We start from the raw sequence: 27,748 nt of genomic DNA on the forward strand, positions 1-27,748 counted from the left end.
GTGAAAACCCGTAGACCTTTAAGATCAATTATGTCATTCAGTGGCATTACTTTGCAGAAGTTTATTTTGGGGGTTTGCTTTTCCTTTTTTCCTTTTTCCTTTTTTTTTTATATCCTGCTGTCTAGATCAGATGTTATCAATGAACCCACTTCCTGAGTTTTGGTGTTTTCATTTACTAACTCACCACCATTTTTGCTGCTCTTTTATTTTGCCACATGGCTTAAAACATGAGTGGAAGGTGGATTTCTGGAAATGATCATAAATTGGTACAACTGTTTGAGATCGTTGCTTTCTGTCCTTCCAAAATTGAAGAGGCATTTTGTGTTTGTGCAGTTTTGCCTGAGCTGGGCTGAGCTGTGCAGATGCACCTTTTGGTTTGAAGGGATTAACCTGCTGGGTGGTGTCTGTGCATTAATCCTGTGTCTGTGGCTGCCAAGGGGTGTGAGTGCATTGGAGGCTTGCATGTAGAATGATAATATTTGATTTACACTCAGGATGCAAATGCATTTGCTTTACATTCTTTGGAGCCTCAGTGCTCTGGTGCAAACAGCTGGGACCTGCAGAGGTTTGTGTGCACTCCAGAGATGTTCTCATTTCTGATTGCAGTGTTTCATTAGTTTACACTGTTTGCTGTTACAGACAACCCTTGTACAGGGGCCGTGTTTGCTTTGTAAACAAACAGCAGCCTGTGCCTGTGCCTTGATCTGAGCGTTCCAGACAGCCCCGTGCTTAACTTGTACCTTGATCTTCTAATAATGAGCTTTGCTTACATGAAAGCTGCACAGAGTCGCCTGAGCTGCATTTGTGTCTCAGGATGGAGAGAGAGCCTTTAGATCTTTCTCTGTTTTTTTCTTTATTTTCTTTTTTTTCCCTTTTTTTTCTTTTTCTTTTTTCTGTTCTTTCTTTCTTTCTTTCTTTCTTTCTTCTTTCTTTCTTTCTTTCTTTCTTTCTTCTTTCTTCTTTAATCTTTCTTTCTTTCTTTCTTATCTTTCTTCTTTCTTCTCTTCTTTCTTTCTCTTCTTTCTTTCTCTCTCTTCTTTCTTCTCTTCTTTCCTTCTCCTTTCTCTCTCTCTCTCTTTCCTCCTCTTTTCCCTCTCTCTTTTTCCTCTCTTCCTCTTTTCCCTCTCTCATTTCCCTCTCTCTTTTCCCTCTCCCTTTCTCTCCTCTCTCCTTTCTCTCTCTCTCTCTCTCCTTCTCTCCCTTTCCCTCTCCCTTTTCCCTCTCCCTCTCCCTCTCCTCTCCTCTCCTCTCCTCTCCTCTCCTCTCCTCTCTCTCCTCCTCTCTCCTCTCCTCTCCTCTCCTCTCCTCTCCTCTCCTCTCCTCTCCTCTCCTCTCCTCTCCTCTCCTCTCCTCTCCTCTCCTCTCCTCTCCTCTCTCTCCTCTCTCCTCTCCTCTCCTCTCCCCTCCTCTCCCTCCCTCCCCTCTCCCTCCCCTCCCCTCCCCTCCCCTCCCCTCCCCTCCCTCCCTCCCCTCCCCTCCCCTCCCTCCCCTTCCCTCCCTCCCCTCTCCCCTCCTCTCCCCTCCTCTCCCCTCCTCTCCCCTCCTCTCCCCTCCCTCCCTCCCCTCCCCTCCCCTCCCCTCCCCTCCCCTCCCCTCCCCTCCCCTCCTCTCCTCTCCCTCCCCTCCTCTCCTCTCCTCCCTCCTCTCCTCTCCTCTCCTCTCCTCTCCTCCTCTCCTCTCCTCTCCTCTCCTCTCCTCTCCTCTCCTCTCCTCTCCTCTCCTCTCCTCTCCTCTCCTCTCCTCTCCTCTCCTCTCCTCTCCTCTCCTCTCCTCTCCTCTCCTCTCCTCTCCTCTCCTCTCCTCTCTCCTCTCCTCTCCTCCCTTTCCCTTTCCTCCTCTCTTTCGTTTTTTCATTATTTCTTCCATTATTTCGTTCTTTCTTTCCTCCTTTATTTTTATTCCCCCCCCCCCCCCACCCCGTCACTCTCTCCCGGCTGGATCGCTGCCGTTCCCTGCATTAGCTCAGGCCATTACACACGTCTGTGCTCAGTTCAGTCAGTTTTCAGTCCTTGCCCTGCACTCCTGGGAGTTCTTGTGACTCTGCACGTGATTCCTGCTCTCCTCTCCTTGGAGGGCCCAGAATAGCCCAGTGGGGCGCAGAACTGATCGGGTGTCAGGAGCCTGTTGACACTTGAGCCCAGTCCTGGCCTAGCAGGGAGGAAAAGGAGCAGCTCAGACACAAACTTGGTCACTCCTGCAGTGCAAAGTCTCAGAGTTTTCGTGTCTTTGGGGAGTTGCTGATTCAATCAGACCTGTCCCAAATGCTTTGGGAAGTGTTGAATCATTAACTATTGAATGTGAATATGGTGAGACGGTATCTGAGTCTCATCAGTGAATTTTAATATCCCCTTTCCCCCCTCATTGTGTTTTTCAAGAATTTCCCTGGAGAAATGGGGTGTGTCATTAATGCCGATACCATGAGGAAGATGAGGATCCATCCTTCCCTTCCCTGGGAACTGGATGTGTTCTGAACCATTAGTGACATTTGTTCAACACTTATTAAATTATGAAACTTCACCAATATAGCAATGAAAACCATTATATATAAAACCAACATAGAAATAAAACCATTAAACCAAACCCACATCCTCACTGAGGTCACATGGCTTTGTTGTTGCTGTTATTTACCTTTCCTAGGAAATGAGGGGAAATGTGGCTCCTTTTCAATTTGTTTTTATTTTAGAAACACTGTTGAGCCCTGAAAAGTCTCTTCAGTAACAAAGGAGTCTCTCGAGTTAAACAATTATAGGGTTATTTTTCCACCTGGGATGAAAACAGACAGTTTAATGCAACAAGCAGTGTCAGTTTTAAAATAAGCTTTTTTTTCCCTGTTAGTTTTTAAATACCCAATGATAATTTAACCCACATCACAGGGATAACTTAATAGTCATCTACCAGCAAGATTCTACTTGATCTCAACTTTTGACATCATCTACCTTTGAGCTCCAATCCTGGGCAAATTCCAAGTATTTACACTTGTCATCTCACAGGTTGTCACCTGTTATGGTACCTAAATCTGCATTTAATTCCCATGTTCCCCAAACCCAGCAGTGCCTGCACCACTCAGGGTTAAATGGCACATTTAATCAGGTGAACTGGTAAATGCCTTCATTGGGTTCCAGGTTCTCAGTTTCATGGTCACACCTGGAGGGAAAGGCAGGCCCTGCTTTTATTTTTTTGCTGCCAGAAGACATGTCTCTTTAGACATGTTGGGAAGCTCCTGTGTAATCGCTTAATCTGTTTAAAAATGAGCATTGAGTTGGCTTAAACAGCCTCCTCTGATGAGAAGAAAGCAGGGGTCAAGTGTATTTTCCTTCATCTGATGGCTATTTCTGCTCCAGAGTTGAGAGATGTTTCTTTAAACGTCTTTTAGTGCTGGTGGAGGAAACACAAAAAGCTTTTGCTTGTGGCTGATCCTACATCCAATTAATCATTTCAGCTCTTTCAGGTTGTGCTGAGAAGGGTAAGGTGGTCTGTGTTATCCTTTTGGTGTCTCTTACACAGGTACAGCTTCTCTTTGTTTCATCACATGAATCATGAATAGAATAATGAAATTAGAAATAATCATGGCATAACACAGGAATTTCGAGTGCCTTTTATCTCAGTGAGTAGTTTGTGTATATATAACCACTGGATTATTGTAAGGGATTGAAAAAATACCCAAATTTCTGCAAACCCGTTACAAACCCACAGTGTGAGGGGCAGGATGGGTGTCAGAATGGGCTGTACCTGTGAATAAAATGCTCTCAGCACCATCACCCCCAGCCAGAGCTGATAAAATTCCTGCTCTGAGAGGGGCTGTGCTTTGTGTCCCTGACAACACCCTGAACAACTGGCATTGATACAACTGAAATTCAAGTGTTAAGTACCTTCTTTCAGGCATAAAAAGCAGTAAATATCAAACAGAAATTAAACATCCTGGTTTAAAGCTCCAATGCTTTTGTAGCCTGACCAGTTTTGGAGCCCAGGGGGAGTTCATATTCCAGAGTGGACACTCTCAGTGTCTGAAATATGTTTGCCAGTTAATTACAGCCCTACAAACACAAACAAATCTTATCTGTGCTGTTCCTGTAGTAACTCCCTGTATATTCAGTAAAAGCAAACCTAAACAGAAGTATTTTCCAAAATGCTTATTAATTACCTGAAAATGTATCACATTGCTGAGCTACTTTTTTTTAATTTTTTTTAACTTCAGATCTCTGTGTGGGTTTTCTTAGAGATGAGATTTTGTATCAATATACTCCCCGTGAGCTATTACAGTTTGCTGGGTTGTGTAATTGAGGGCACAGTGCCCTGTCCTGTGTGGGGTCTGCCTTAGTGTTAATAGCTGAAAGTTTTGTGGTTCTTAACACATAAAGCTCATTCCTTAAGCCTTTCTTTGGGTTGAATTACAAGATTGATTAACACCAAGTTGTTTGATGCTGGGGGTTAAATAGCAGAGCTCTTACATATGAAAATGGCCAGTAAGTCTCTTCCTAGACATTAAAATACTTTGTGTTTTCTGTGTAGTGTTCACACTTTTTGTGGTGTGTCCTTAAAAGCAGAGGATAATTTGGGTTACCCTGTTTTGAACTCAAACCCCAGTTGTTTGTAGTCACTTAGAAGGTATTCTTTTAATCATGGACAGGACTAAGATTATAATTTTTTGGCATTTATACAGAGCACAGAGCAATGAGGAAATACAGCCCAGGGCCTTGTTCAAAGGACTGGAGGTCACACCACTGGCTTTGGTTTCTGGTCACTTTTTCCTGTGATAAATTGCTTGTTTCCTGTGGCACAGTTTGAATTACTATAAAATGGGGCCACTGTCAGCCTGTATAGCTCACAAATTATGGTTTCACAGAATCCCAGACTACTGTGAGTTGGAAGGACCCACAAGGATCATCGAGTCCAACTCTTAAGTCAATGGCCCACAATGACCTTGGCATTATTACAACCAAGTTTTAACCAACTGAGCCAATCTCAGGTTTCAATTCTTCTTTAAGAATTTGAACTTACCTCAGTAAAAGTTAATTGTTGATATTGCTTACTGTGTGGTACCTGGAGAATTCTGGTTGCTGGAAAAGCATCCTGGTGAGATGTGGGTCAGGAGTTATGTTGGGTCACAGTGCAGAGTTGGACAGAGAGGATCCAGCAAAATAAGTTATGTACAACTGGACTAGACTTGCTATCTTTCCATGGAGTTGCTTCAGAAATCCAAAAAAAAAATTAGGAGTGGCTTTTCAATGCTCCTGGAGAGCAGATCTGTGTGCTGAGCCCTGGGAGCAGCTGTGGCCCCGTTCCAGCTCCAAACTGGGGCACTCCCAGTGTCACAGCAGGCCTGGGATAAACGAGTGTTCTTTGGATAAATGGGATCTGTCACTGAACAAAGGTTGGCTTTTCATGTCTCCTGCCACGGTGGTGCTGCTTGGGATCAAAGTTTAGTTGTGTTTCTGTGTGTACTTAAAGCTAAACCTTCCTGGTGAAATGCTCTGTCCTCCTCCAGTGGGAAATTCTGGAGCACAGTTTTGAATCTGTGAAGGTTTTCTGTGCTCAAAGCCTTTCACTCCTCTGCTGTCACCAGTTCTGAAGCAGCTTTGACTAAGTTCCTTGCACAAGAGAGGTGTGTGCCCTGGAGCAGCCGCTCCTGAACTGAGGATTGTGACCTAAATGGTGTCACCAACTGAGAGCTGTGAATAAATAAAGGGACACTGTGGCATTTTGGTGTTGCTCCCTGCAGTGACACTGGGGCTGTGAGCACACCCAAACACCAGGTGAGGTCATTCTGCAGGTGGGAGTGGCAGGGCAGCCTTGGGTTTGACCTTCTGTGTAGAGATAAAGCTCCAAGGAAGCAGCTGCAGTTTCTCTTGTGCTCAGTTTTCCAGCTTTAAATCCATACTACGAATGATTCAAGGTGGTGCTTCTGTCACAGACATGTGCAATCCTAACAGATTTTATTAATGCTTTAAATGGTCCAGCCCAATATGTAAGACACTCTGTGTCTGCCTCTCTAGTTAAACATTTACTGAAACTTCTGCAGACACAATATTCTTATTAAGACCAAAGAGTCCTAATTTAACAACAACAGCAAGTGGGTTCATATCCAGTTTTGTCAACAGGATTTCCTCAGTTCTGTAAGGAAATAAAATGGTCCTCTTGTCTGTCTCTGGATTAATAGGCACTAAAACCAATTACTGATCACAGCACTGAGGGTTCCACTGCCCCTGAGGCTTCAGTGGTGCATAAATGTCTGGTGAAAATGGGTAAAAACTGAAAATGTATTGATTGTTGTGCTGAGAGTGGTGCTGGACCTTGAGGCTTCATTGAAATGGGCGGGTGGAGCACTGAGAGCTTCCCAAATTTCAGCTGTGTAAACACTTCTCATCACTGCCATTTGAAATGTAACACATTTTTGTTGGGTTGTTTTATCATGTTCTTGTGGATGGTTTCACCTTGGCAGTCCCAGAGCAAACCCCACGTGAGTTCCACTGAGATAATCCTGGTGATGGCAACATGGTCCCTCCATCCCTGTCCTGGTCAGGCCCTCTGTGGATACAGGAAATATGTTGAGGCATCCTCAGGAATAAATTATTCTGTTTCTAGTGGTAGTACTTGGTTAAGGGGAAAAGAAATAGTTTCTGGCTCTCCTAAGAGCCTGCACGCAGCATTGGGGGATGAAAAACCAAAAAATGGTGCTGATTTTGTAAGAAAACCCCCCACTCCGGGTCAGTTCATTTGAGTAGTTCAGGTTTTTATTGCAGAAAAAACCTCCACCACTTAGGATCTGGTGGCTCCAGTTTTGAGGGATAAGATGAATTAGAAACAATCCATTCAGTTGTTTTGTACTTAATCAAACAGAAAGGTTTTTGGAGGTCAAACATTTAAACTGTTTCCTCCCTTGGTCCCTCTTTACTTTAAGGAATAAGGAAACTGTGTAAGTGTTGAAGTTCTGCTTGTATTTAATTCCCTGCTCAATCAGTGTTTAGACAGACAGTGATCAAATGATAAATAACCAATGCTATTTATAGCCACTCACATATGCTGCTTGTGCAATCCTAACAGACTTTTGTAATGTTTTAAATGGTCCAGCTCAATATGTAAGACACTCTGTGTCTGCATCTCTGGTTAAACATTTACTGAAACTTCTGCAGACACAACATTCTTATTAAGACCAAAGAGTCCTAATTTAACAACAACAGCAAGTGGGTTCATATCCAGTTTTGCCAACAGGATTTCCTCAGTTCTGTAAGGAAATAAAAGTTGCAATTGAAGAAGTGAATGGAACTGTTTTTCACCTGCTGGTTTAAGTGGTTTGGATTAAGATCAGAGCACACAGGAAGGAGAAAAGTCTGTTGCTCTGCTTGGTTTTAAAAAATAGTTAAATTAATCTTCAGTGATCAGCAAATTGTCAGGTTTGTGTAAAGCAAAGTGATAAACAAGGATGGATCAGCTATTTCCCACCTACAAACAAGGGAAATCAACCTGAAAACAGGAATCTTCATTGGAAATTCAGTGATTTGAAAAAACGAAAAGGTACAAAAAATCAACCAGTAAGAACCTCAGGTCAAATAAAAGATGGATAAGGAAAGAACAGTGAACTGGAATCCGGGAATGGTTTGGGTTGGAGGGACCTTAAAGATCATCCCAGGGACACCTCCCACTGTCACAGGTTGCTCCAAGCCCCCATCCAGCCTGGCCTGGGACACTTCCAGGGATGGGGCAGCCAAAACTTCTCCTGGAAACCTGTGCCAGGGCCTGCCCACCCCCCAGCCAAGAATTCCTTCCTGATATCCAATCCAAACCTCGTGTCTTTCAGATTAAAGCCATTCCCCCTTGCCCTGTCACTTCATGCCCTTGTGGTTCTCTTCCTGACTCTGTAGTTTCTTCAAAGAAAAGTTAATTTTGAGTGAATTCCACAGTTTCCTGTTTGGGAACAGCCTGGCACGGGGCCACAGTCTGATATTCTTCCCTGGAATTTAATTCTGAGTTGTACAAACACAGGGCAACAAAGGTGATGATCTTTTGTCAGGAACAAGTGCAAATATTCAGTCCATCAGTGTTTGTCTTTTCTGAAGTGCTTTCTGGGGAGCAGGAGGTTCATCATCACTTGCTTCAATAAAGCAGGGGCACCCTAAATGAAATTAAAGCTTTGTGCCCAAACACCTGGGGCAGGAAAAGACCACATTGTTGTCAATATTCTTTATTTTCCCTCCTCTTGTGTGTCCCTCAGTGGCGTTTCCAGTGGTAAATCAGTTTGTATAGGGAGAATAAGGGCATAAATACACATTTATACATTTATAGATTTCTTGTTTTCCTTTCCCACCTTCCCTTCAGACCCCCTTTCAGTTCTTTACTGAAATGACCCCACCATGTTTTACTTTCTGGAGATCTCAGCACATTCTTGTTTATGTTCCTGTACAGAGGGTTGGACTTTTGGAGCTTTAATGTCCTTGCACCAAGTGACCACAGGATGAATTTCTGCTTTACAGCAGCCTGGGAAATGTTCATTTTGGCATTTCTGCACTCCTAAATGGGGGAGAAGAACCAACAAACATGATAAATGTTCATTTTGCCATTTCTGCACTCCTCAGTGGGGGAGAAGAACCAGCCAATGTGATGCTCTGCCTTAGGATTTGTGAAAGGAGAACCCCAGGAATTGTTTCAAGATTTAACATTTATATCCTAGTTCTTTATTGTTCAGGTTTTCACTGTTGCCTTAACCTCTTCAGTGTTGCTGCTTTTCAGAGCAATTAATTTGTGTTTTCCTTCCCAGGGAGAAGAGAATTTATCCAAAGATTGAAACTTGAAGCAACCCTCAATGTGCATGATGGCTGTGTAAGTACCTGTTGCTTTTCTCTTTGCTAAAGGATGTTAAATTGGCACTTTGTTGCCATGGCAACAGTTCCTTGACTTAAAAATGCAAATAAAATGTGTTGAAGCTGAGCAGGACAACATCTGAATTCTACAGGTGTTTGTTGCTTCTTGTGCCAGGAAAACACATTCTTATCTTTTCATTTATGGCTCATCTTAAAAGGAATTTTTAGCAGTTTTGTGCTATGTTGGTGTATTTTGTTGACTTAAAGCTGTGTCAGTGTTTTGAGTGATTTCTTCTGAAAAGCAAATGGTCGGTGCTTATTTAAAGAGACCATGGAAACAAAAATAAGCCACAGCCTTACCTGAAATATTGCTTATTTAAATATTGCTTATTTAAATACCTAATTACTAAATATTTTAAATCATATTCTTTTAAATAAAAGTACAAGATACCTGAAAAGTGAAATTACGCTAGAAAAAAAAAGAAGAAAATTCAAGTGTAACTTTCATATTTTACCTTATTTATTCCTAAAGCTGTTCAGATTTAAGGTTTGTTTTAGCACTTTTGATGCTTGTTGATGGAATAAAACAAATGCATTAATTTCCCTTGTTTTTGTCCCAGGAATGTTATGGGGATGATGAAAGGTCTCTGTGAATCTCTGTGTAGAAAGTTATTTATCCATTTTTATATTCGAGATTGTAACAGTGATTTTTTTACTTTAAAATGTCTTTTCTAGTGAATTTTCATTTCCTCAAATATTTGAGATTAAACTTTGGAGTTTCTTTTCCTGAAGTTGATTGGGTTTGATTTTTTTCTTTATTTGCTTGCTAAAACAGTATTTTTTTCCCTATAAAAACAGAGGACAGGAAAATATTTTTTTTCTTTATTTGTTCAAAATGGAGTCTCTGATGTCTATTTTAATTATCTTTATTTGTGTCCTGTAATGGAAATTTTAGATTTGCTGTTGGCTGTTTGGTCTTGCTTGGCTCTGTCTGGTGGATACTTGAAAATTAGTTTTGTTTTATTGTGTCAGCTTTTAAAAAATGCTTTGGCACGTGGCCTAATTCTAATTTAATTGTTTTAGTGGGAGGGAAGTGTTTTAATTGTGAACTTACAGGTGTTGTGAACTTATTGTGAATTTATGCAGGTGTTTAAAGCCCTGGAAAAAAGTTTTTAGGAGTTGAATTTGCTCAGAACTCTCCACCTTTAAGGAATTGGAGGTTGGGAGTCCTTACACCTTTTCCTGTGTGGGGTTTTGCAAGGAATAATCTTTCATGGCCAACAAACATTCAGTGCAATTTCTTAGTTTGCTCTAAAAACCTCTGGGAAATACAGTCAGTGAAATAACAGTGCTCTTACTGATTGCAATCAGTGCTAATTGGGGTCTTTGGGGTTTTATTTCCCACAACTGCTGAGCCATTTCATGAGTGCTGGGTTGTCTTATTGAGGGTATTTCTGGGTTTGCTTTTCTGAGGTGGTTGGGGCTTTTTAATGAGGTTTGGATGGCTGAAGGTTGTGGATTTTTTGGTTTCTGTTTGTTTGTTTGGGTGTCTTTTTTTTAAAGAACTTTTGCCTTGTTCTGTTGAATGTTTGGGTGTCTTTTTAGGAACTTCTGCCTTGTTCTGTTGAATAAGTTGTGACATATTTTCTGTGTTAATTGGACACAGTGGGCAACTTAAGGCAAGAAATGTTTTTAACTAATTGAGGATAAAAGTAAAGCTCAAATCCCTACTTTCCACTTGGTGTGTTGCACAAAGGAGAGATCCTGTGGGACAAAGAGCTGTGGATAACCAGCTGCAGTATCTGTGAAGAAGGGACCAGTTATGTGACTTATTTCAACTCCACATACTCCTGTAGCAATAATATCCCCACAGCACCTTTGGTTTTGGGATGTATTTCCATCTCAGAGCTCAGGTCTTTGAAATATCTCAGTTTTCCACTTGGTTTGAAGACATTTTCCAACAGTCATATGGGAAATAATTGAATTATTCTAGAGAGTCTCTGGTGTCTGCTGTAACCTTGTCGTCCTTCCAGGGCAGGATCTGCCTCCTTCAACAAGATCCACGTTGTCAGATTCACTCAGTTGCCATTTCCTAAACTCTAAAAGGAGCTTAAGGTGATGGGGAAGTGTCTCTGTTTTCCTTATGAAGGAATTCAATGCAAAGGAGAATCAGTTTGGACCAGCAGCAAAGCCTGAGGAAAGGAGAGGATAAGGCAGCTCTGACCCACCTGGCACTGAAAATGTGGCTGATTTTCCTCCTGTTTTGGTCCTTTGAAAGCTGAGGGAGGTGGAGATGCAGAGTGTAGATGGAGCCTTTGACATGAGCAAATCCCACATTTAAAAATTAATAGGATTCCCTGGGAGGACAATTGTTCATTTCTCTGTACAGACATTGGGGTTCATCTCCTTCAGGAGATGTCAGTTTTGGGTGTTGTCTTCAAGGCTGTGCTTTCAGTTCCTGCAGACAGTTTGTGTGTTGTTGGGATGTGCAGCTTTTACCTTGTTCTCCAGAGGAAAAGCCTTTTCCACCCCCTTCCTTGGGAGGTAATCCTGATATTCTGGGTATCCACAGTCATTTTTATTTCCTTTCCTCTGTTCACAAAAGGGTTGTCCTGTCACTTTGCACAGATGTGAGGAGTTTGCTTTTCCAGTCCTTTAAGGCCTGGCTGTGCTGCCTCCTGCATTGCCTTCCATAGTAAATTTATATTTGATTAATTAACTAATTAATCAGAAGTGCCTGGTGCTTCCTCACAAGGGTGGGTGAGTGACAAATAAAATTAGATACAATTAATAATGTGGGATACTTAACAGAAAAAAGCTAATTACACACTCTGCCTTTCCTCACCTTGTTAGTTATTGCCTGTCATTTGTGATTAATGTGGCCTTTTTTTGACTCCAAGAGCTTTTCCCAGGAATTCCAGACCCTTGTTTGGTTGCTTTGAGTGTAGAGTGGCTCTGGAGGCAGCACTTACAAAGCTTTTCTACACAGCTTTGAAATACAAACCCATTTTTCAGCTAGTCCTCATTTCACAGTGTATTTTAAAAAGGATTTGCTACCAGTGGAATGGGATGAGAAATTTGCTACCAATGGAATGGGATGAGAAATTTGCTGCCAATGGAGTGGAATGAGAACTTTTGTTACCAATGGAATGGGATGAGAAATTTGCTGCCAATGGAATGGAATGAGAACTTTTGTTACCAATGGAATGGGATGAGAAATTTGCTGCCAATGGAATGGAATGAGAACTTTTGTTACCAATGGAATGGGATGAGAAATTTGCTACCAATGGAATGAGATGAGAACTTTCTTGTGTCTGCTTTTATTGAGCATCTCTTCTTAGTGGTCTCTTTTTAGGGGTCCATATGCCATTTTATTTGGGTTATTCAGGCTGCACTGAGCACTGTGTGTGTTCCTGGAATGTCAGTGTTCCCTGCAGGAAACATCAGGCTTATTCCAGAGAGCCTTTGTTGTTTCCTGCCTTATTTATTGACACGGTGAGAAGGTGTTGAGAAGGTGACCATGGACAGAATACAAAGCCTCTTTTCTGTTGCTTCCTTGTTGTTTCTCTTTTTGTTGTTCTCCTTTCTGTTCCTGCATTCCTCTGTTGCATTTTGGTCTCTTTAGGGCAATGATAGTGTTTTTCTGCCTGAAGGGAAATGTAGATGAGAATAACCCTCCTTGGGCAGTGCTTTTGAGGAAAGCTGAGGCAGGGGAGGCAGGTGGTGCTGATGGACATTCTGGAGAACACATTTCCATGGGCAGGTGGAGGTGAAGGGGGTGCATCTTTGTTTCTGATAATTTTTCATTGTCCTGTGATGATTTATTATGTGTGTCCTTCCACTTCTGGTGTTCAGAACATTCCATGATTTCCAGTTTCATTGAAGTGCCACGTGTGTCCAGTAGTGGTTTCATTTAAGTCCCTCCATTTCCTGTACTGTAAAGATCTGAAAATTATTTCTTAATTTCCTTGTGTCATTCATGATTTCTGTCAAAATATTTGCAATAAAAGTGGCAGATACCTCTGAGCTCCCCAGGAATTCTTTTTCATGACTTCTCTTTCCAAAGGGGCAGAAAAGGAGAATCTGGAGCAGGACACAAACCCACCCTGCACAGTGGGAGGGAGGGATTGCCATGGCAGGATGGTGGTTGCTTTCCTGGGCATTTCCAACAATATTTGGGTGCTGCTGTGTCTGTTGTACCACAGAGATCTCCCCTGAAGTTCCTGCACTTGATATATCAGGGTGTTGTTGTCCCTTTGATCCACCTGGAACAGCCAACTCTGATTTTGCAACGAACCCCAACTAAGCTTGCAATTAAAGCAGCAACTAAAACTGGGGTGTTTATTTTAAGCAAAAATTATTTTGGGTTTTTTGGGATCAGAATGAAATATTTGAATTAGAAAAATAAAACAAAACCTAAAACATAGGAAAAGGATTAAGAGCAAAGTGGGTTTTTTACTGATTTTATAATCCATTCTGATTCATCCTACTAAGGCAGTTGTTCTGACAGGTGAGGCAGGGGATGGATTCCCTTATCAATTTGTTTTTAAAACACAGATTTATTTTTTATTTTGTGCTAGCTGCTTAGAAATTACATCATTTCAACTGAATTTGTGAACTCCTATTTGTGTAGTGTTGGATGAATATTGATATTTTAATATAGTGAAAAAATTGCTGTAAGTCACAAGTATTTTTTTTAATTCATGCAGGTGAATACAATTTGTTGGAATGACACAGGAGAATATATTTTGTCTGGTTCAGATGACACCAACCTGGTGATCAGTAATCCCTACAGCAGAAAGGTAGGTTTGTTTCTGGATACTTGCTTAATTTAAAATAAGGTGTAAGTTACTATTTTTCAACATATTAAAGATGTTTTTCAGTATATTAGTTTTGAGATATTAATTGTTATGTCACAGAGATATTATCATGTTTCTGAATGAGAATAAAACTCCAGAGGGCTTTAAACCTCAGTGTTGTAATCCCTTGGGCACAGGAATTATCCCATTTCACGGTGCACAAAAGGAACGTGGTCCCAGCACAGCTCAGTGTCACAACAGCAACAGGAGCCACCAAGTCCTGTGAAATCTTATTGTCAGATAAATGGGTTTCCTTTCACTTCAGTTTGAAAACGCTGTGTTGGCTTTTGCTCTGTGCAACACACTGAGCAGTCTCCCTGTGTGCTGTTGAAGTGTCAGCCGTGATTAAATCCTTTACTCCCACTGGGATCATGTCGCCCTGGGTGTCCCTGGGTGTGGATGGAGCAGAGTTTGCTCTGACAGCAGGTTTGGGAAGGTCTCTGCCTCCCCCAGGGCTCCAGGGCAGGGGATGGGCTCCAGAAATTCCTGCTGGATCCATAAGGTGTCCCATACTTTGCTCTGAACTGGGTCCTCTCTCCCAGAGCTTCAGAACTAAACCCTGAATGATGAAAAGCTCAGTGTGGGGACAGACCCAACTTGTGTGGTTGGTTTGTGGAAGAGAGTTCAAACAGAAGGCGATATTTTGCTTTCCTGAAGGGTTTTGATGGGACATGGCAGTGATTTGGAGTGTTGCCTGTGGGTAAGGCCCTTTCCCTCACTTGCCCAAACAAAGCCAGAGCTTTCAAACTGCATCTCCTCCTTCCCACTCCTGCTGTCAGTCTGGCAAAGCTCAGATCAGTGTCGTTGCACTTGGATTCTCTTGGCCTGGGGGTTCAGGCTGCAGAAGGAGGTGTCTGGGACAGCTACAGAGGAGAGGGTGGGGATATTCCAAACTGAGTCTTCTTGGAGAGACCTGCAGAGTGAGAACTTTCCCTGCAGGTAAAGGATATTAAGAATTATTTATTGTGCAGAGTTGTTTTAATATCTCGCTATTGGAGAGTCACTACATCATTATCTTGTTATATAATTATTATACTAAAATGTATTGTGTTAATAGATGAAGCAATTTAACTTTATGCTTTCATTGGACAATTTGGTTTGGGTTTTTTCCATTGCTGTACTTAAACCTAACAAGGAATGTGGGAGATGTCTTGTTTTCTTATTTTTACAGTTAGTTATTTATTTTATGTACCAGCACAGGAGGAGATGGATTTTTTTTTAATTTTTTCCCCTCCAATACATGCAAATGCAATTACAAACCAGCAGGTACCAGAAAGAAGGTTTAGTAATCAGTGTTGTTCCTGAAATATCCAGAGAAGTGGTTTTTAATGACTGTTACAGCTGCTTGGCTGATTTTCTCTGGCTGGAGTAACGGAGTCAATACAGGAAAGGGAAGCACAGTGGTATCAGAACTGTCCTGTAGTTCTGTGGGATTGACTCAGGGCATCTTTTACTGCCATCTGATCTAGGATGCCTCATGGACTTCTTCTGAGTTCTTCTTTGAGACAGAGTCCCTAATTTCTCTTTTTTAAAATGTTTTCAGTAAAAGGCAGAGATCTGAACAAATTTCAAAGAAGAGGGAAATTTATTGAAATAAAATTAATGGATTATTTTTCCTTATTTTGACAATTTTTATTTTTAATAGCAAGCCTTGTGTGCCATTCAGAATATGCAGATACACTGTCAACCTTCCTTTGTGTGAATTATTTAAAAGGTGGGAAATAGCACCTCTGAAATGTTAGGCATGAGCTGTTACTGCCAGAACAACTTCATTTGCATTATGTTTTCTTTGATTAAGTTAATTGAGTGGAGATTTGGAAGTAATTTTCATACTGTAAACAACTTGGTAAGTATTTTTTTCCTAAAAGAAGTGGTGAAAATGCAGTTTGGTTTGAGTGCTGCAGGTGGGGGAAATAAGGTAAGAACAGAATGTTCAGCAGAGCACAGGAAAGCACAGGGAGAGTTTTTTCAGTCTGGATAGTCTGAAAGGTATGTTGGGAAGGGTAAAGGGTCACCACAAAGGGTTAAAGTCAGCTGTGATGGTGAAGTAAATCATGAGCTTCTCTGCTGTTCTGCAATGAATGACATTCCCTGAGTCAAGTCTTGGTTATTGCCCTGCAATCATCTTAAATGTTTATTTATTTTTGGCTGGTTTCAAAGCATCCTTCCCTATAAACTTCAGCTCTTCTTTTTAGAGTGAGTTTATTTTAAGAGTAACATCAATTTTTAAAGGCTATAAAGTTGGCTTGAGTCACAATGCCTTGTTCTTCTGGACTAACAATATCCCAGGTGCTCCAAAGCTCTGCTCCCTGTCCTGCTGGCTGCCCTGCCATCCCTCTGGACTAACCTGTCGTGATACCTAAAAACCCTCTGAGAACCAAGGGGCGGGTGCATCCCAGGCCTTTGATTCTGCAGACAACTTTGTGCAAGTGCCTCAGAATGTCTCCAGTGGAACCGCTTTGTTCCCAGAAGGAATTATTGGGTCTGAGGACAGGCTGTGCTGTGTTGCACTGCAGCCTGTGCATCACTCAGCTTTCATACCCCACAGTGCTCTTGTTTCCCAGTTTTTATTTACTGGAAAACCTGAGCTGCCCCAGACTCCCCCTTGCTTCTCACAGTCATTACCTGGAAAACCTGAGCTGCCCCAGCCTCCCTTGTTTGCCTGTCCCAGTTATTATTTCCTGGGAAACCTGAGCTGCCCCAGCCTCCCTTGTTGCCTGTCCTGAGATCAGCTCAATTGGTTAAAACTTGGCTGTAATAATGCCAAGGTCATGGGTTCAATCCCCTGTGTGGGCCATTGACTTAAGAGTTGGACTCGATGGTCTTTGTGGGTCCTTCCAACTCAGAAAAGCCTGTGAGTCTGTGATTCCCAGTCATTATTTCCTGGGAATCCTGAGCTGCCCCAGCCTCCCTTGTTGCCTGTCCCAGTCATGATTTCCTGGGAAAACCTGAGTCTCCCCTTTGCCTGTCCCCAGGTTCTCACCACCATCCGCTCGGGCCACAGGGCCAACATCTTCAGCGCCAAGTTCCTGCCCTGCACCAACGACAGGCAGATTGTTTCCTGCTCGGGGGATGGTGTCATCTTCTACACCAACGTGGAGCACGATGCAGACACCAACAGGCAGTGCCAGTACACCTGCCACTATGGCACCACCTACGAGGTACCGCTGCCCCTCTGCCACCCTGCCAGTATTGCCCTGTGTGTTGGCCAAGGCTGTAACCAGAGGGCTGGGAACTTTATTGTGGTGAGAGTTATAGAATCATAGGATCAGTTGGGTTGGAGAAGACCTCTGAGACCATCAAGTCCAACCCTTGGTCCAACTCCAGTCCCTTTACCAGATCATGGCACTCAGTGCCACGGCCAAGCTCAGCTGAAAAACCTCCAGGGATGGGGAATCCACCCCCTCTCTGGGCAGCCCATTCCAATGCCTGAGCACTCTCTCTGCAAAGAATTGCCTTCTGCTCTCCAACTTCAATTTCCCCTGGCAGAGCTTGAGCCCATTGTGCCCCCTTGTCCTATTGCTGAGTGCCTGGGAGAAGAGACCTACCCCCACCTGGCCAGAACTTCCCTTCAGGCAGTTCTAGACAGTGCTGAGGTCACCTCTGAGCCTCCTCTTCTCCAGGCTAAACACCCCCAGCTCCCTCAGCCTCTCCCCACAGCACTTGTGCTCCAGTCCCTTCTCCAGCCTCATTGCTCTTCTCTGAACTTTCCTCCTGCCTTGTCTGAATTTGTTTGGGTTGGTTTTTTGCTCTTAGAGTAGGGTTTGACACAGAAATGTGCTGCCTAAATTCAGTGGAGGACTCTCCAAAAGGTGGTGTTGGTGAGACCACTTTTTGTGCATGTCTGAATTCATCTCTACTGAATCAACATCCAAACTGATTCAAGTTAAGGTGTTTAATTTAAGGCCTGCCCAGAGAGGGGGTGGATTCCCCACCCCTGGAAGTTTTTCAACTGAGCTTGGCCATGGCACTGAGTGCCATGATCTGGTAAAGGGACTGGAGTTGGACCAAGGGTTGGACTGGATGATCTCAGAAGTCTCTTCCAACCCAGCTGATTTCATGATTCCAAGTTGTGTTATGGATTTTTTCCTGAAGGAGGTTGGGAATTTGGGCCAGTGGCTGTTTGGCATTTTTTATTTTTCCCTCCTCTCCTCCCCACCCCAAACCTTTCAGCAGTTTAATGCCTTTTTCACAACTTGAATCCTTCTAAGAAGTGCTTATTTCAGCATGTGGGAACAACTTAGCCTGAAAAATGTGTTTGCACTTTTAGGCAATTTTTCTGTTGTGTGAATTCAACAACAGTATTTTCAGTCCTCCCTTGGAAGTTTTGTTCATATAAATGAGGCAAGTGAAGAAGGAAGGTGTTACTTAAGTCAGGAAGATAATAAGATTTATTGATCTATTTATGTTTTTTAATGACAGCAAAACATACTGCTTGTAAACCTTGGCATGCTTAAAATAGAAAATTGCTGCTATTTTCTTCTTAGGTCATAAATGTTCCCTTTTAAAAATTATTTATTTGTTTGGGTTTTTTTAACAGTTCCACAGTACACACATGGGGAAAAATCCCCAATCCATTAGTTTTTTGACTATTTAGCTCAGATTTCACAGCAAGTTTTTAGATCTCTTTCTTTGCATGGTAAGTGAACAAAATATTTTAAAATCTCTGCCAAAAATAAGTTGGAGTGTATGGAGACAGAAAGTGTTCCTGCAGAGTGGCTGTAACTGAGCAGTAACTGCTGTGGGAGTGGAGTGGGATTTTCAGAGTCATTAGTCGAGGGCAGGGACATTTCTCTGCTGTACTCACAGTGAGAATGGTCTTGTTTGGGATGATTTTTATTCAGCTTTATTAATTATTAATGTTATTACATCAACAAGGGGCATTATTGTTGTTTGGGAGGACAGTAGTGTGATACAGTTTTGGTTGTTCATAATTTTTAAACACAGTTCATGGAAGGGATATCAAAATCCCTGGATGACTCTGAGTGTTTTACCAACTGTGTCTCTTTTTGAAGTTATTTTTTATCTAGTTTTGCACTGAGGTTTAACATACCTAAATCTGAGCTCTCTTCAAAAACATTACTGCATTTTGGGAAGTAGTTTTTGTAAAGGCTATAAATTCTGTTTCTGACATTTGAACATTAAATGCTGGTATCACTGAGACCTTTTTTTGAGCCTTGGCACAGGAAAACAGAGTAAATAGCAGAGGGTTTTAAGCCAATGGCTGAGATTCAGGTTCTGACCCAACCCAACCTTGTCACTGAGAGGTTTGTGGAGTGGGAAGATAATTTCTGAATACTGTGCTGCTCCTGCCCAGCTGTGCAGCCACATCATCAGATTAAATATAGAACTTTGACTCACTGGGTTCTCTGAATAACAAAAGCTAAAGCTGCCCCTGAGGTACTAACTCTAAATTTGAATGTGGTCTGGATTGGTGCTGCTCTTTAAGCTTGGAGTTTGTGAGGGCTCCAGCCAGTCTGAAAACATCCAGTGGGGCAGAGGAATGTGGGAATTTGTGCAGATTGTGATGAACTCTGGGATAATTGGGCAGTTGTTTTTAATTCTGGGTGAGAGTAGAGTAAGGAGAGGGAGAAGTTCTTGAGACATGTTTGTGAAGAATATGTTATTTACACAGGGCCATGACAAGTTTATTTTCACTCAGCCAAAAGCCTTTCTTTATTGCCCTTCATGTTAATTGCATTTCAGAGGGAGAATGTACTTTTATGGGCAACTCTTACTTTGATATTTTAAATTAGAGAAAACCAATCCCATAACTGTATGCTTTTAAAGTTCAATAGAAAACTTCTTTTTTAAAGTTATTATAAAGGATTTTATACATTATAGTGTGTTCTTCTTGAGCTTAAATGTTCTTCTGGGGTTTTGTTTGTCTTCTGTTTCTGAACAGAGAATAAACTGAGCTTTTGTTGAATTATTGTAGGAAAATTGATTAGTTATCAGAAAACTGATTGCAGTGAATGTACATTGCATGTTAAAAGATAACAGAAATAACTGGAAGCTTTGACCTCCAGATATTTAATCTTATGTGACGTTTAAAAGTTTCTTTTAACTTCATGAGTTTAAACCTTTGCTTGAAAATGAAGAAATATCACCATTTTTGGGGTTTCCTCTTTATTTTGATAGAAATCTTGACTTGAGCAATGATTGCTTCAGTCTGTACTGCTGCTCAAAACGTTGATTTTTTTTATTTTTATATTTCTGGCTGCATTCTTGCTTTTATTTTTTCTTTGTTTCCTTCTCTTGCAGATTATGACAGTCCCAAATGACCCCTATACTTTCCTCTCTTGTGGTGAAGATGGCACTGTCAGATGGTTCGACACTCGAATCAAAACGAGTTGCACAAAGGAAGATTGTAAAGATGTAAGAGTGAAATCTTTTAATAAAGATGATCTAAATGTAGAGCTGTACATCATACAAACATAGGGTATGAATTCTGGTAAGGCTTTTAGAAGTAATAGATTTCAGGGTCCTTGGTGGAGATGACAACATGTTTCCCAAGGAACAATAAAAGTTTGGGGAGTCTTTTTTATTATTATTATTTTTATTTTCTGATTTGAATATGTCCTGTGGCATCTTTTAGTTGATAAACTTTGGTGTGAGGCTTCAGATAGGATAGAGAAGGTTGTGCATTGAGTCTCTTGGTCTGGTTTCTGTTAGTTCTGTGATGAGCAGAGTGGGAGACAGAAAATGAGCCTTGAAAATCATGTCCTTGAGCATCCTTTGTAAGAAGAGGTTTGGGAATGGGGGATATTGGCTCACTGTGTTACTCCCCAGAAGGTAAGGCATTGGTGCTTGGAGTTCAGAAACAGGTTTCGTGTTACTAAAGTATGGATCTCTACTCTTGGTTAATTTTATTCTGCTTTATGCATATTTACCAGTTCTAGGGGTTTCTTTCTTTCTGCCCATGAATGAAACCTGTTTTGGTCCTTTAATGAATTTAACCTGTTTCTGTGTATTTAGAACCCAACAGTTCCTGTTCCAGTAAGCAAAATCCTAGTTCAAGTTAGTTTGTACATCTGTGCTTATCTGTTTTAAATGCTTGTTCCTGTGCTTCGGGTTGGATTCCTTTTCAGTTGATATGGAGCTCATTTTCTTTCTCTGGAAGGAAGTTTTTCCTCCCTGCAGTGGCTTTCCCAGTACCACATTTATGCTCTGCCTTCTCAGGGCCACACTCAGTTTTCCCCAAACCTCAAATAAAGAACAGAATTGCCCTGCCAGTGTTGAGAGCTGTGATTTGAGTGCTGCCCTTTCTGTTTGCTGCAGGATATTTTGATAAACTGCCGCCGTGCTGCCACCTCCGTGGCCATCTGTCCCCCCATCCCCTTCTACCTGGCCGTGGGGTGCTCCGACAGCTCTGTCAGGATCTACGACCGCAGGATGTTGGGCACCAGGGCCACAGGTAGGAGGCTGTTCTAGCCCAAACCCTCCCAGTTCCAGGGGCGATTTATTCCAAGCAGGTGGTGGATGGCTGAAAGGTGACTCTGCCTCAGGTGTGGTTTGTGCTCTGGGAGCTGGGTCTGTGATAACAGTCATTTCACTCTAATATTTGCCAAAGCAGAAATCTTCACTTAAGTAAATTTAACCTCTTTGTGCATCTTAGAATGAGACCCTGAGATTGGCTCAGTTGGTTAAAACTTGATTGTAATAATGCCAAGGTCATGGGTTCAGTTCCCTATGTGGGCCATTGACTGAAGCGTTGGACTCGATGATCCTCGTGGGTCCCTTCCAGCTCGGAATAATCTGTAATTCAGTCTGTGAATACTGAAAAGATACTTTGTAGTGTCTCTTCTTTTGTCTTGGAACACCTGATTCCAGTATTCCAAAAAGGCAGTGATTACAGCCTGAACTGTAATTAAATTCTTATCTCCTTGTACCCTCCTATGCTGAAATCTCCTGCTCCTTATGGGAAGAGATCTCAGGAGCTCCACAATCTCCTGCAATGTGCTCACCTTTCATAGAATAGAATCATAGAATCAGTTGGGTTGGAAAAGCCCTCCGAGATCATCAAGTCCAACCCTTGGTCCAACTCCAGTCCCTTTACCAGATCATGGCACTCAGTGCCACGGCCAATCTGCATTTAAAAATCTCCAGGGATGGGGAATCCACCCCCTCTCTGGGCAGCCCATTCCAATGCCTGAGCACTCTCTCTGCAAAGAACTTCCCTTCAGGCAGTTCTAGACAGTGCTGAGGTCACCTCTGAGCCTCCTCTTCTCCAGGCTATTCTTACTCTTATTCTGTATGTGCCATAATGGCACTGGAAAGCCCCAAATTCTTCAGGTGAAAGCTGAGTTGCCTCAGGTGCTTTTATTAAAAAAATTAGTGTGTGTTATGTAATTGTAATAATTCCAACATATCTCTTGCCTACAGTGAGTGATCAGGGTTTGTTTGGGCACGTGGGAATGAACACACACATTCCTGCCAATAATCAGGGACACAAAATCTGTCATTCTGTGCAGTGTTTTCCTGTTGCTGATGGTGGTGGGGGAGAAAGAGAACACTAAAGATGACTTAAAAATAAATATATGTATTTATTTTTAAATATGTACATATGACTAAAAATGAAAAATGCCCCTCTCATCAGACTGATATTGAGTAAGAGCCCTGCAGCAAAACTCTGTGATTGCTGCCTGAGGAACAGACTCTGGGCCTTGACTTCAAGTCCTGTGTGTGTGCTCTTGTATTGCAACAACACAGGAATAAGATGAATTGGAGTATTCTGCCCTATACAATACAGGAGAGCAAAGACATGATGTGAAGAGTGTAATTTTTTTGATATATTAGTACAGTGTTCTGTTGTTTGTTTGGGTTTGTGTGGATTTTTTTTGAGGTTTTTTGTTTGGTTTTTTAAGGTGAAGTATTCTGCACTGTGAGCAAACTTGGTTTTCATTTAAAATTTTCCTTACACGGTGTGAGATGAGAAACTGAACGTGTCAGTGGCCAAGGACAGACTTGCACAGAGAGACCACATGGAGAACTGTTACCTGTCAAATTAGGGGATTTGGGGACAGTCTGGTTTTCTCAGTATTAGAGCTTCTTGTGGGTAACTTTAATCTGCTCACAGACTTGGAATTCTAGAGCTTCACATTGTGTTTTCAGCTACTGTTTTATACTTACATAGCATTTGTAAACAAAAACATAAAAGAGGAGTAAGATCTGTCATTTTTCGGATGAAATTTAATGCAGACACTGCAGGATGTGCAGCTTTTCCTTGTTTACCTTTTGCTTTTCCCTGATTGCCTTTTGCTGGATATCAAATGAGGAATTTATTGAAGCTGCTGGAAATTCACAACAGTAAATGTGTCATTTCTTTTTCTTCCTCCTCCCCTCCTTTCCTTCCCAAAACAGGGAATTATGCTGGAAGGGGCACAGTGGGAATGGTGGCACGTTTTGTGCCTCCTCATCTCAATAATAAATCCTGCAGAGTGACCTCCCTGTGCTACAGTGAGGATGGCCAAGAGATCCTGGTCAGCTACTCCTCAGATTACATCTATTTGTTTGACCCCAAGGATGACACAGCACGAGAACTCAAAGTTCCTTCTGCTGAGGAGAGACGGGAAGAGGCAAGTGATTAAAATCCTGTTTTATATTCTGTGTTTTATATTCAAGAAACACAATCAGTTGTATTTCCCTTTAATTTGAAAATAATATTGCTGGTCACAGACTAAGATGTGACAGGTTGTGTCACAAAATTTCTGTATTTGTGATATGTATTTATTTGCAATATTTTGTCCCTCTGCTCTCCTTTCCTGTGTGGTTTCCCTTTCAGAGAAGAGAAGGCATCCCCAGGAGTGTTGGGTTGTGAGCCAGCAGGGCTGGCACCTCACTCTTGTCTTTGAGCTCTGGGCTCTGCTATTTTCCACGTTCCTTGAAATCCAGTGTTAATGCTCCTTCTTACAAGTTACCATTTAATGACATTTAATGTCTAGGCTGAGGAGAGGAGCTGCTGTTATTGAGCAGCATTAACATTTCCTGCAGTGTAACCAAAACTTCATTGTCAGCTCAGCCACAATGTTGCTGATGCTTCCAGTCGAAATTTTCTGATCAATACAAAAAAAATGGCTTTAACTACAGTAAGGTCTCATATGTCTCTCCCCCAAACTCCACTGGTGCTTTCTTCTGGAGTTTTGCTCCCCCTTCCCCAGACTCCTCTGTATCCTGAGTTCCTGAGGCAGAGGCTGCAGGGCAGTGTCCAAGGAGCTGTGAGCATCCTGCTCCCTGCTCTGGTGCATGAATGTGATGATGATGATGATGATGATGATTTCTTCATCCTCTCTGCTCTGAGAGCCATCATGTTGATGTTTTCTTCTTTCTTTCTTAGACTCTACTTGGAGCTTTTTCCATACATGTTCCAGCACATTTGACACGATGTGTTTTCTGTTACTGGGGCAGTGTAGTGTGTTTTTGCTTTTAAAAGCTTTGTCTGTGTCTCTGCTGTTATCCCTAAAGCAGCTGTTGGTTGGGTCCAGCCTTTGCAGCACAGAGGAGGTGTCTCTGTACCCTCCTGTGCCCACCCCTGCTCTGTAACTCTGTCTAACAGTTAATTGTTATTCCTGTGTATATAAAACTGCTAAAGGGGTTGTACACCCCACACCTGTCAGATCTCAGCAGAACTGAAGCAAATGGGATGTGATTTGACCTGGTCACTGGGCAGTTGCTGCTGCAGCAAAGGAGCTGAAAGGATGCTCCGAGCAGTTCAGTCCTGCCAGAGCCTGGCACAGGTCAGGCTGGTGCTGCCTCAGCCACTGCCATGGCTGGGCTCCATTTCTGGCACAAATATTGCTGGGCAGAAGGGGTTGGGCCCACAGGACCGAGGGAGAATGTCTGAGTGGGGCAGGAGGGGCAACAGGGGCTCAGGAAAAACATGGGATGCTTGAATTATTCTGCACTTCTCCCTTTCTCCTGGGGAACATTAACCTGATGGGAAATGGTTTGGTGGAGAAATGGCTGCCCAGTTACAAGAGAGAGAGGATTGTGACCCCCTGTTAGTAACAGATTTTATGTCTCCTTTTATTTTGTAGGCACAGAGTGTGTCCTGTAATCTTTTCCTGCCAAATGATTTTCCTTAAATGCTGCTTTCATGTCAGCCTGGCTTTGTGTTGTGTGGAGTAGAAGAAATGCAAAGACTTCTCCCTGAATCTCATGGCAGTTAACACTTTAATCTGCTTTCACCACAGGGGCTTTGCAGTTAGTTGGGAATTGTCAGCACATTATTCACTTTTTTTTTGTTTAAGCCAGCAATATGCAGCCAGTACACTGAATTTCAGACTCTGAGCTGCCTTCCTGAGTGTTCAAAGCAGTGGCTGTTCCTCTGCAAGTCACTGACAGTAACACTCCCTACACTGTACTTGTTTCATACTTCCTGCTGCAAAAAAAAGTGTTATAAAATATTTTGAAAGAGGCTAAGAAATAAACAGAAGTTTATTTTCATCAAATTTCTTTGCTTTGCTAATGCCTCATGTTTTGTTCCTATTTCTTAATTGAAAATCCAAATTTCATTAAACTCCATCTACTGGAGTTTATTTTCATCAAATTTCTTTGCTTTGCTAGTGCCTGGTTTTTTTCCTATTTCTTAATTGCAAATCCAAATTTCATGAAACTCCATCTTGTTTTTAATGTGAAGAGGTGAATATTTTTGCAGAATTCAGGCTGAGTGCAGAAGACCTTAATTATCATTGTTTGCTGCCTCAATTAAGATAATAAAGTTAGTATTGCATTAAATAGAAGCTGCATTAGCTCTGGGGGTTGTTGATTTAGGTTGTAGTGAAGTTAAGACTTTGTCGATCTGAACATGTGACTGACCTTCCATTTCTTGCTGACAAACTGATGTAACTTAATAAAATCATGATATTGCATTTATATTTAGACTTAGAACTCTGTCCTGCCCAACATCAATGATGCTTTTCTCTTATTTATTTTTAATCTTTCCCTTTTTTCTCTCCCCCAGCTGCGCCAGCCCCCTGTGAAGCGCCTGAGGCTGAGAGGGGACTGGTCGGACACGGGGCCGAGGGCAAGGCCTGAGAGTGAGAGGGAGAGAGATGGTAAAGCATTTGCACTTTGGGGGTTTGCTTTCCAGTTTTCTGAAGGGTTCCTGAAATATGTGGTTCAGATTGAACCATCCATGTTTTCAGAATCAGCCAAGTCTTAAGAGGGTTTTCTTAGAATTTTGTACAATGATTTTTAAAAATGTCTAAGTTGAAAATATTCTTACTAGAAAAATTATTTTGCTTCAGTTGAGCTGCTGTAAATAAAGGGGGGATTATTTCATTGTCATTGGTCAGGGAGTAACACAAGCACTTAATTCTTTTTTTTGTAGTCAAAGCTCATATGCAATCCCAGTTACAAATTAAATGCTCTTTAATGATTGCATTAGGAGACTGGAATTCAAAGCAATAGGATTCTAATATTGTCTCTTTCACTGCCTTAATGTCATTTAGTCACACAGGATGACATTTTTATGCTCATATTTTCATGTTTTTTGGCTTTCAGTAGACAGCATTTCCAAAGCTGTGCTTGAAGTGTCGGAGATTGGGATCCCCCAGCAGGGCAGGGGGTGCTTTGTCACTCATCTGACTCTTCCTCTTTTTATATCTGACATGTTGCAGGGTTCCAAGTATTCCCTTTGAGTTCCCTCAGATCTGTCTCCCTTTTCTACAACTTCCCTTTCCAGTTTTCTGTGTCAGTTTTCTCATTTTCCTGGTTCTCCAAGGCAGAAGTGTCCAGCTGTGCCGGACTAGAGCTCCCTGTGTTTTAGGGTGCTGTATCTGACACAGGCAACAGGAGCTGCTGTGCAGGGAGAGGACACAAGTCTGTCCTTGCCTTGGTCTGTCGGTTCCCCCCACAGTGTTTGCAATTCCTGGATTAGAAACCTTAGAGGGTGTGTTCCCATCTGTTCCTTTAAAATCCCCATGTAGTTCTGTTGCCTCTGAGTTTCAGTAAGTTTGAACCTGTTGATAACATTTCCCGTGGCATCAGGAACCACCTTTGTCTGTTGTCTTTGGCTGTTGCAGTCCCTTTTTTGGGGGGTTTTAGGTCAGAGCTCCTCCCTTTGGGGTACAGGAGGGGAATAAGGGATCCCAGCAGAGAGTCCTGCAGTATGGGAATGGGGATAGACAGGGGCACTGGGATCGGGCTGGAGGGCACTGGGATCGGGCTGGAGGGCACTGGGATCGGGCTGGAGGGCACTGGGATCGGGCTGGAGGGCACTGGGATCAGATGGGAAGGGCACTGGGATCGGACAGGAAGGGCACTGGGATCAGGCTGAGGGACACTGTTTCCTGGGGAGTGAGGGGATATTGGTGTTCTCCATTCCTGGAAGAACTGAGGGGGAAATGCCCACCCTGGCAAAGCCCTCACTAACCTGCAGCCCTGCCTGTCCCCAGGGGAGCAGAGCCCCAACGTGTCCCTGATGCAGAGGATGTCGGACATGCTGTCCAGGTGGTTCGAGGAGGCCAGTGAAGTGGCACAGAGCAACCGAGGGCGAGGCCGGTCACGCTCCAGAGGTGATTCCTTCTTTTCCAGAGTAATAATGGCAGCAGGAAGTGTGTTGGTACTGGATGTACAGGCCTTGAATATCAGCCTTTGGGGTGTAAACTGAACCTTCTTAGTGCTCTCTGAACTGAGCCCTTTGTTTGCCACAGGAATGGTGATGCAGAGAGATGTTTAGAGACAGAGTGAGTTTACCTTTGGGCTCTTGTTTCTCTTGCTTTTTTGTTTTGTTTCTAACCAAAGGTGGGACTAACCAGACAGATGCTCCTGCTGCTGACAACATGCCACCCAGTACAGAACCAGAAACTGCAATGGAAGTGGATGGTTCTGAGCAGCTCCCATCATCCTCCTCCTCTACAATGTCAGCTCAAGCTCCTTCAACATCGTCTTCAACAGAAAGTCCCCCTTCAACTTCATTACTGTCCTCTCCTGATAATGAACAAAGGCCTTCTCTGGGGGCCTCAACTCAACCTGTGCTGCACCCCTCTGGTGAGAAGAAATCCATCTTGTCATTGTTTATGAAAAATGCTTTCCATAGGAGAGGATTCTATTGTAGGATATTTTGGTTAATAGATCATGGTCTCTTTTCTT

At 42.5% G+C, this 27,748-nt stretch overlaps 1 protein-coding gene across 4 annotated transcripts in view; it reads left to right on the forward strand.

Moving 5' to 3' along the window:
- DCAF6 (DDB1 and CUL4 associated factor 6) overlaps positions 1–27,748 on the forward strand; it is a 76,163-nt gene that overhangs the window by 6,453 nt on the left and 41,962 nt on the right. For 3 of the 4 annotated variants that reach the window (XM_071564093.1, XM_071564103.1, XM_071564112.1), the window contains exons 2-10: positions 8,753–8,814; positions 13,505–13,597; positions 16,630–16,815; positions 19,919–20,032; positions 20,936–21,071; positions 23,018–23,232; positions 25,617–25,710; positions 27,052–27,171; positions 27,401–27,646. In XM_071564093.1, coding sequence (XP_071420194.1) covers positions 8,753–8,814; positions 13,505–13,597; positions 16,630–16,815; positions 19,919–20,032; positions 20,936–21,071; positions 23,018–23,232; positions 25,617–25,710; positions 27,052–27,171; positions 27,401–27,646 — 1,266 coding nt within the window. The remainder of the gene's footprint in view (positions 1–8,752; positions 8,815–13,504; positions 13,598–16,629; positions 16,816–19,918; positions 20,033–20,935; positions 21,072–23,017; positions 23,233–25,616; positions 25,711–27,051; positions 27,172–27,400; positions 27,647–27,748) is intronic. The other variant, XM_071564122.1, reaches the window with a different exon arrangement.

Source organism: Pithys albifrons, chromosome 1 (assembly GCF_047495875.1).
Source record: "Pithys albifrons albifrons isolate INPA30051 chromosome 1, PitAlb_v1, whole genome shotgun sequence".
Taxonomy (NCBI): Eukaryota; Metazoa; Chordata; class Aves; order Passeriformes; family Thamnophilidae; genus Pithys; species Pithys albifrons.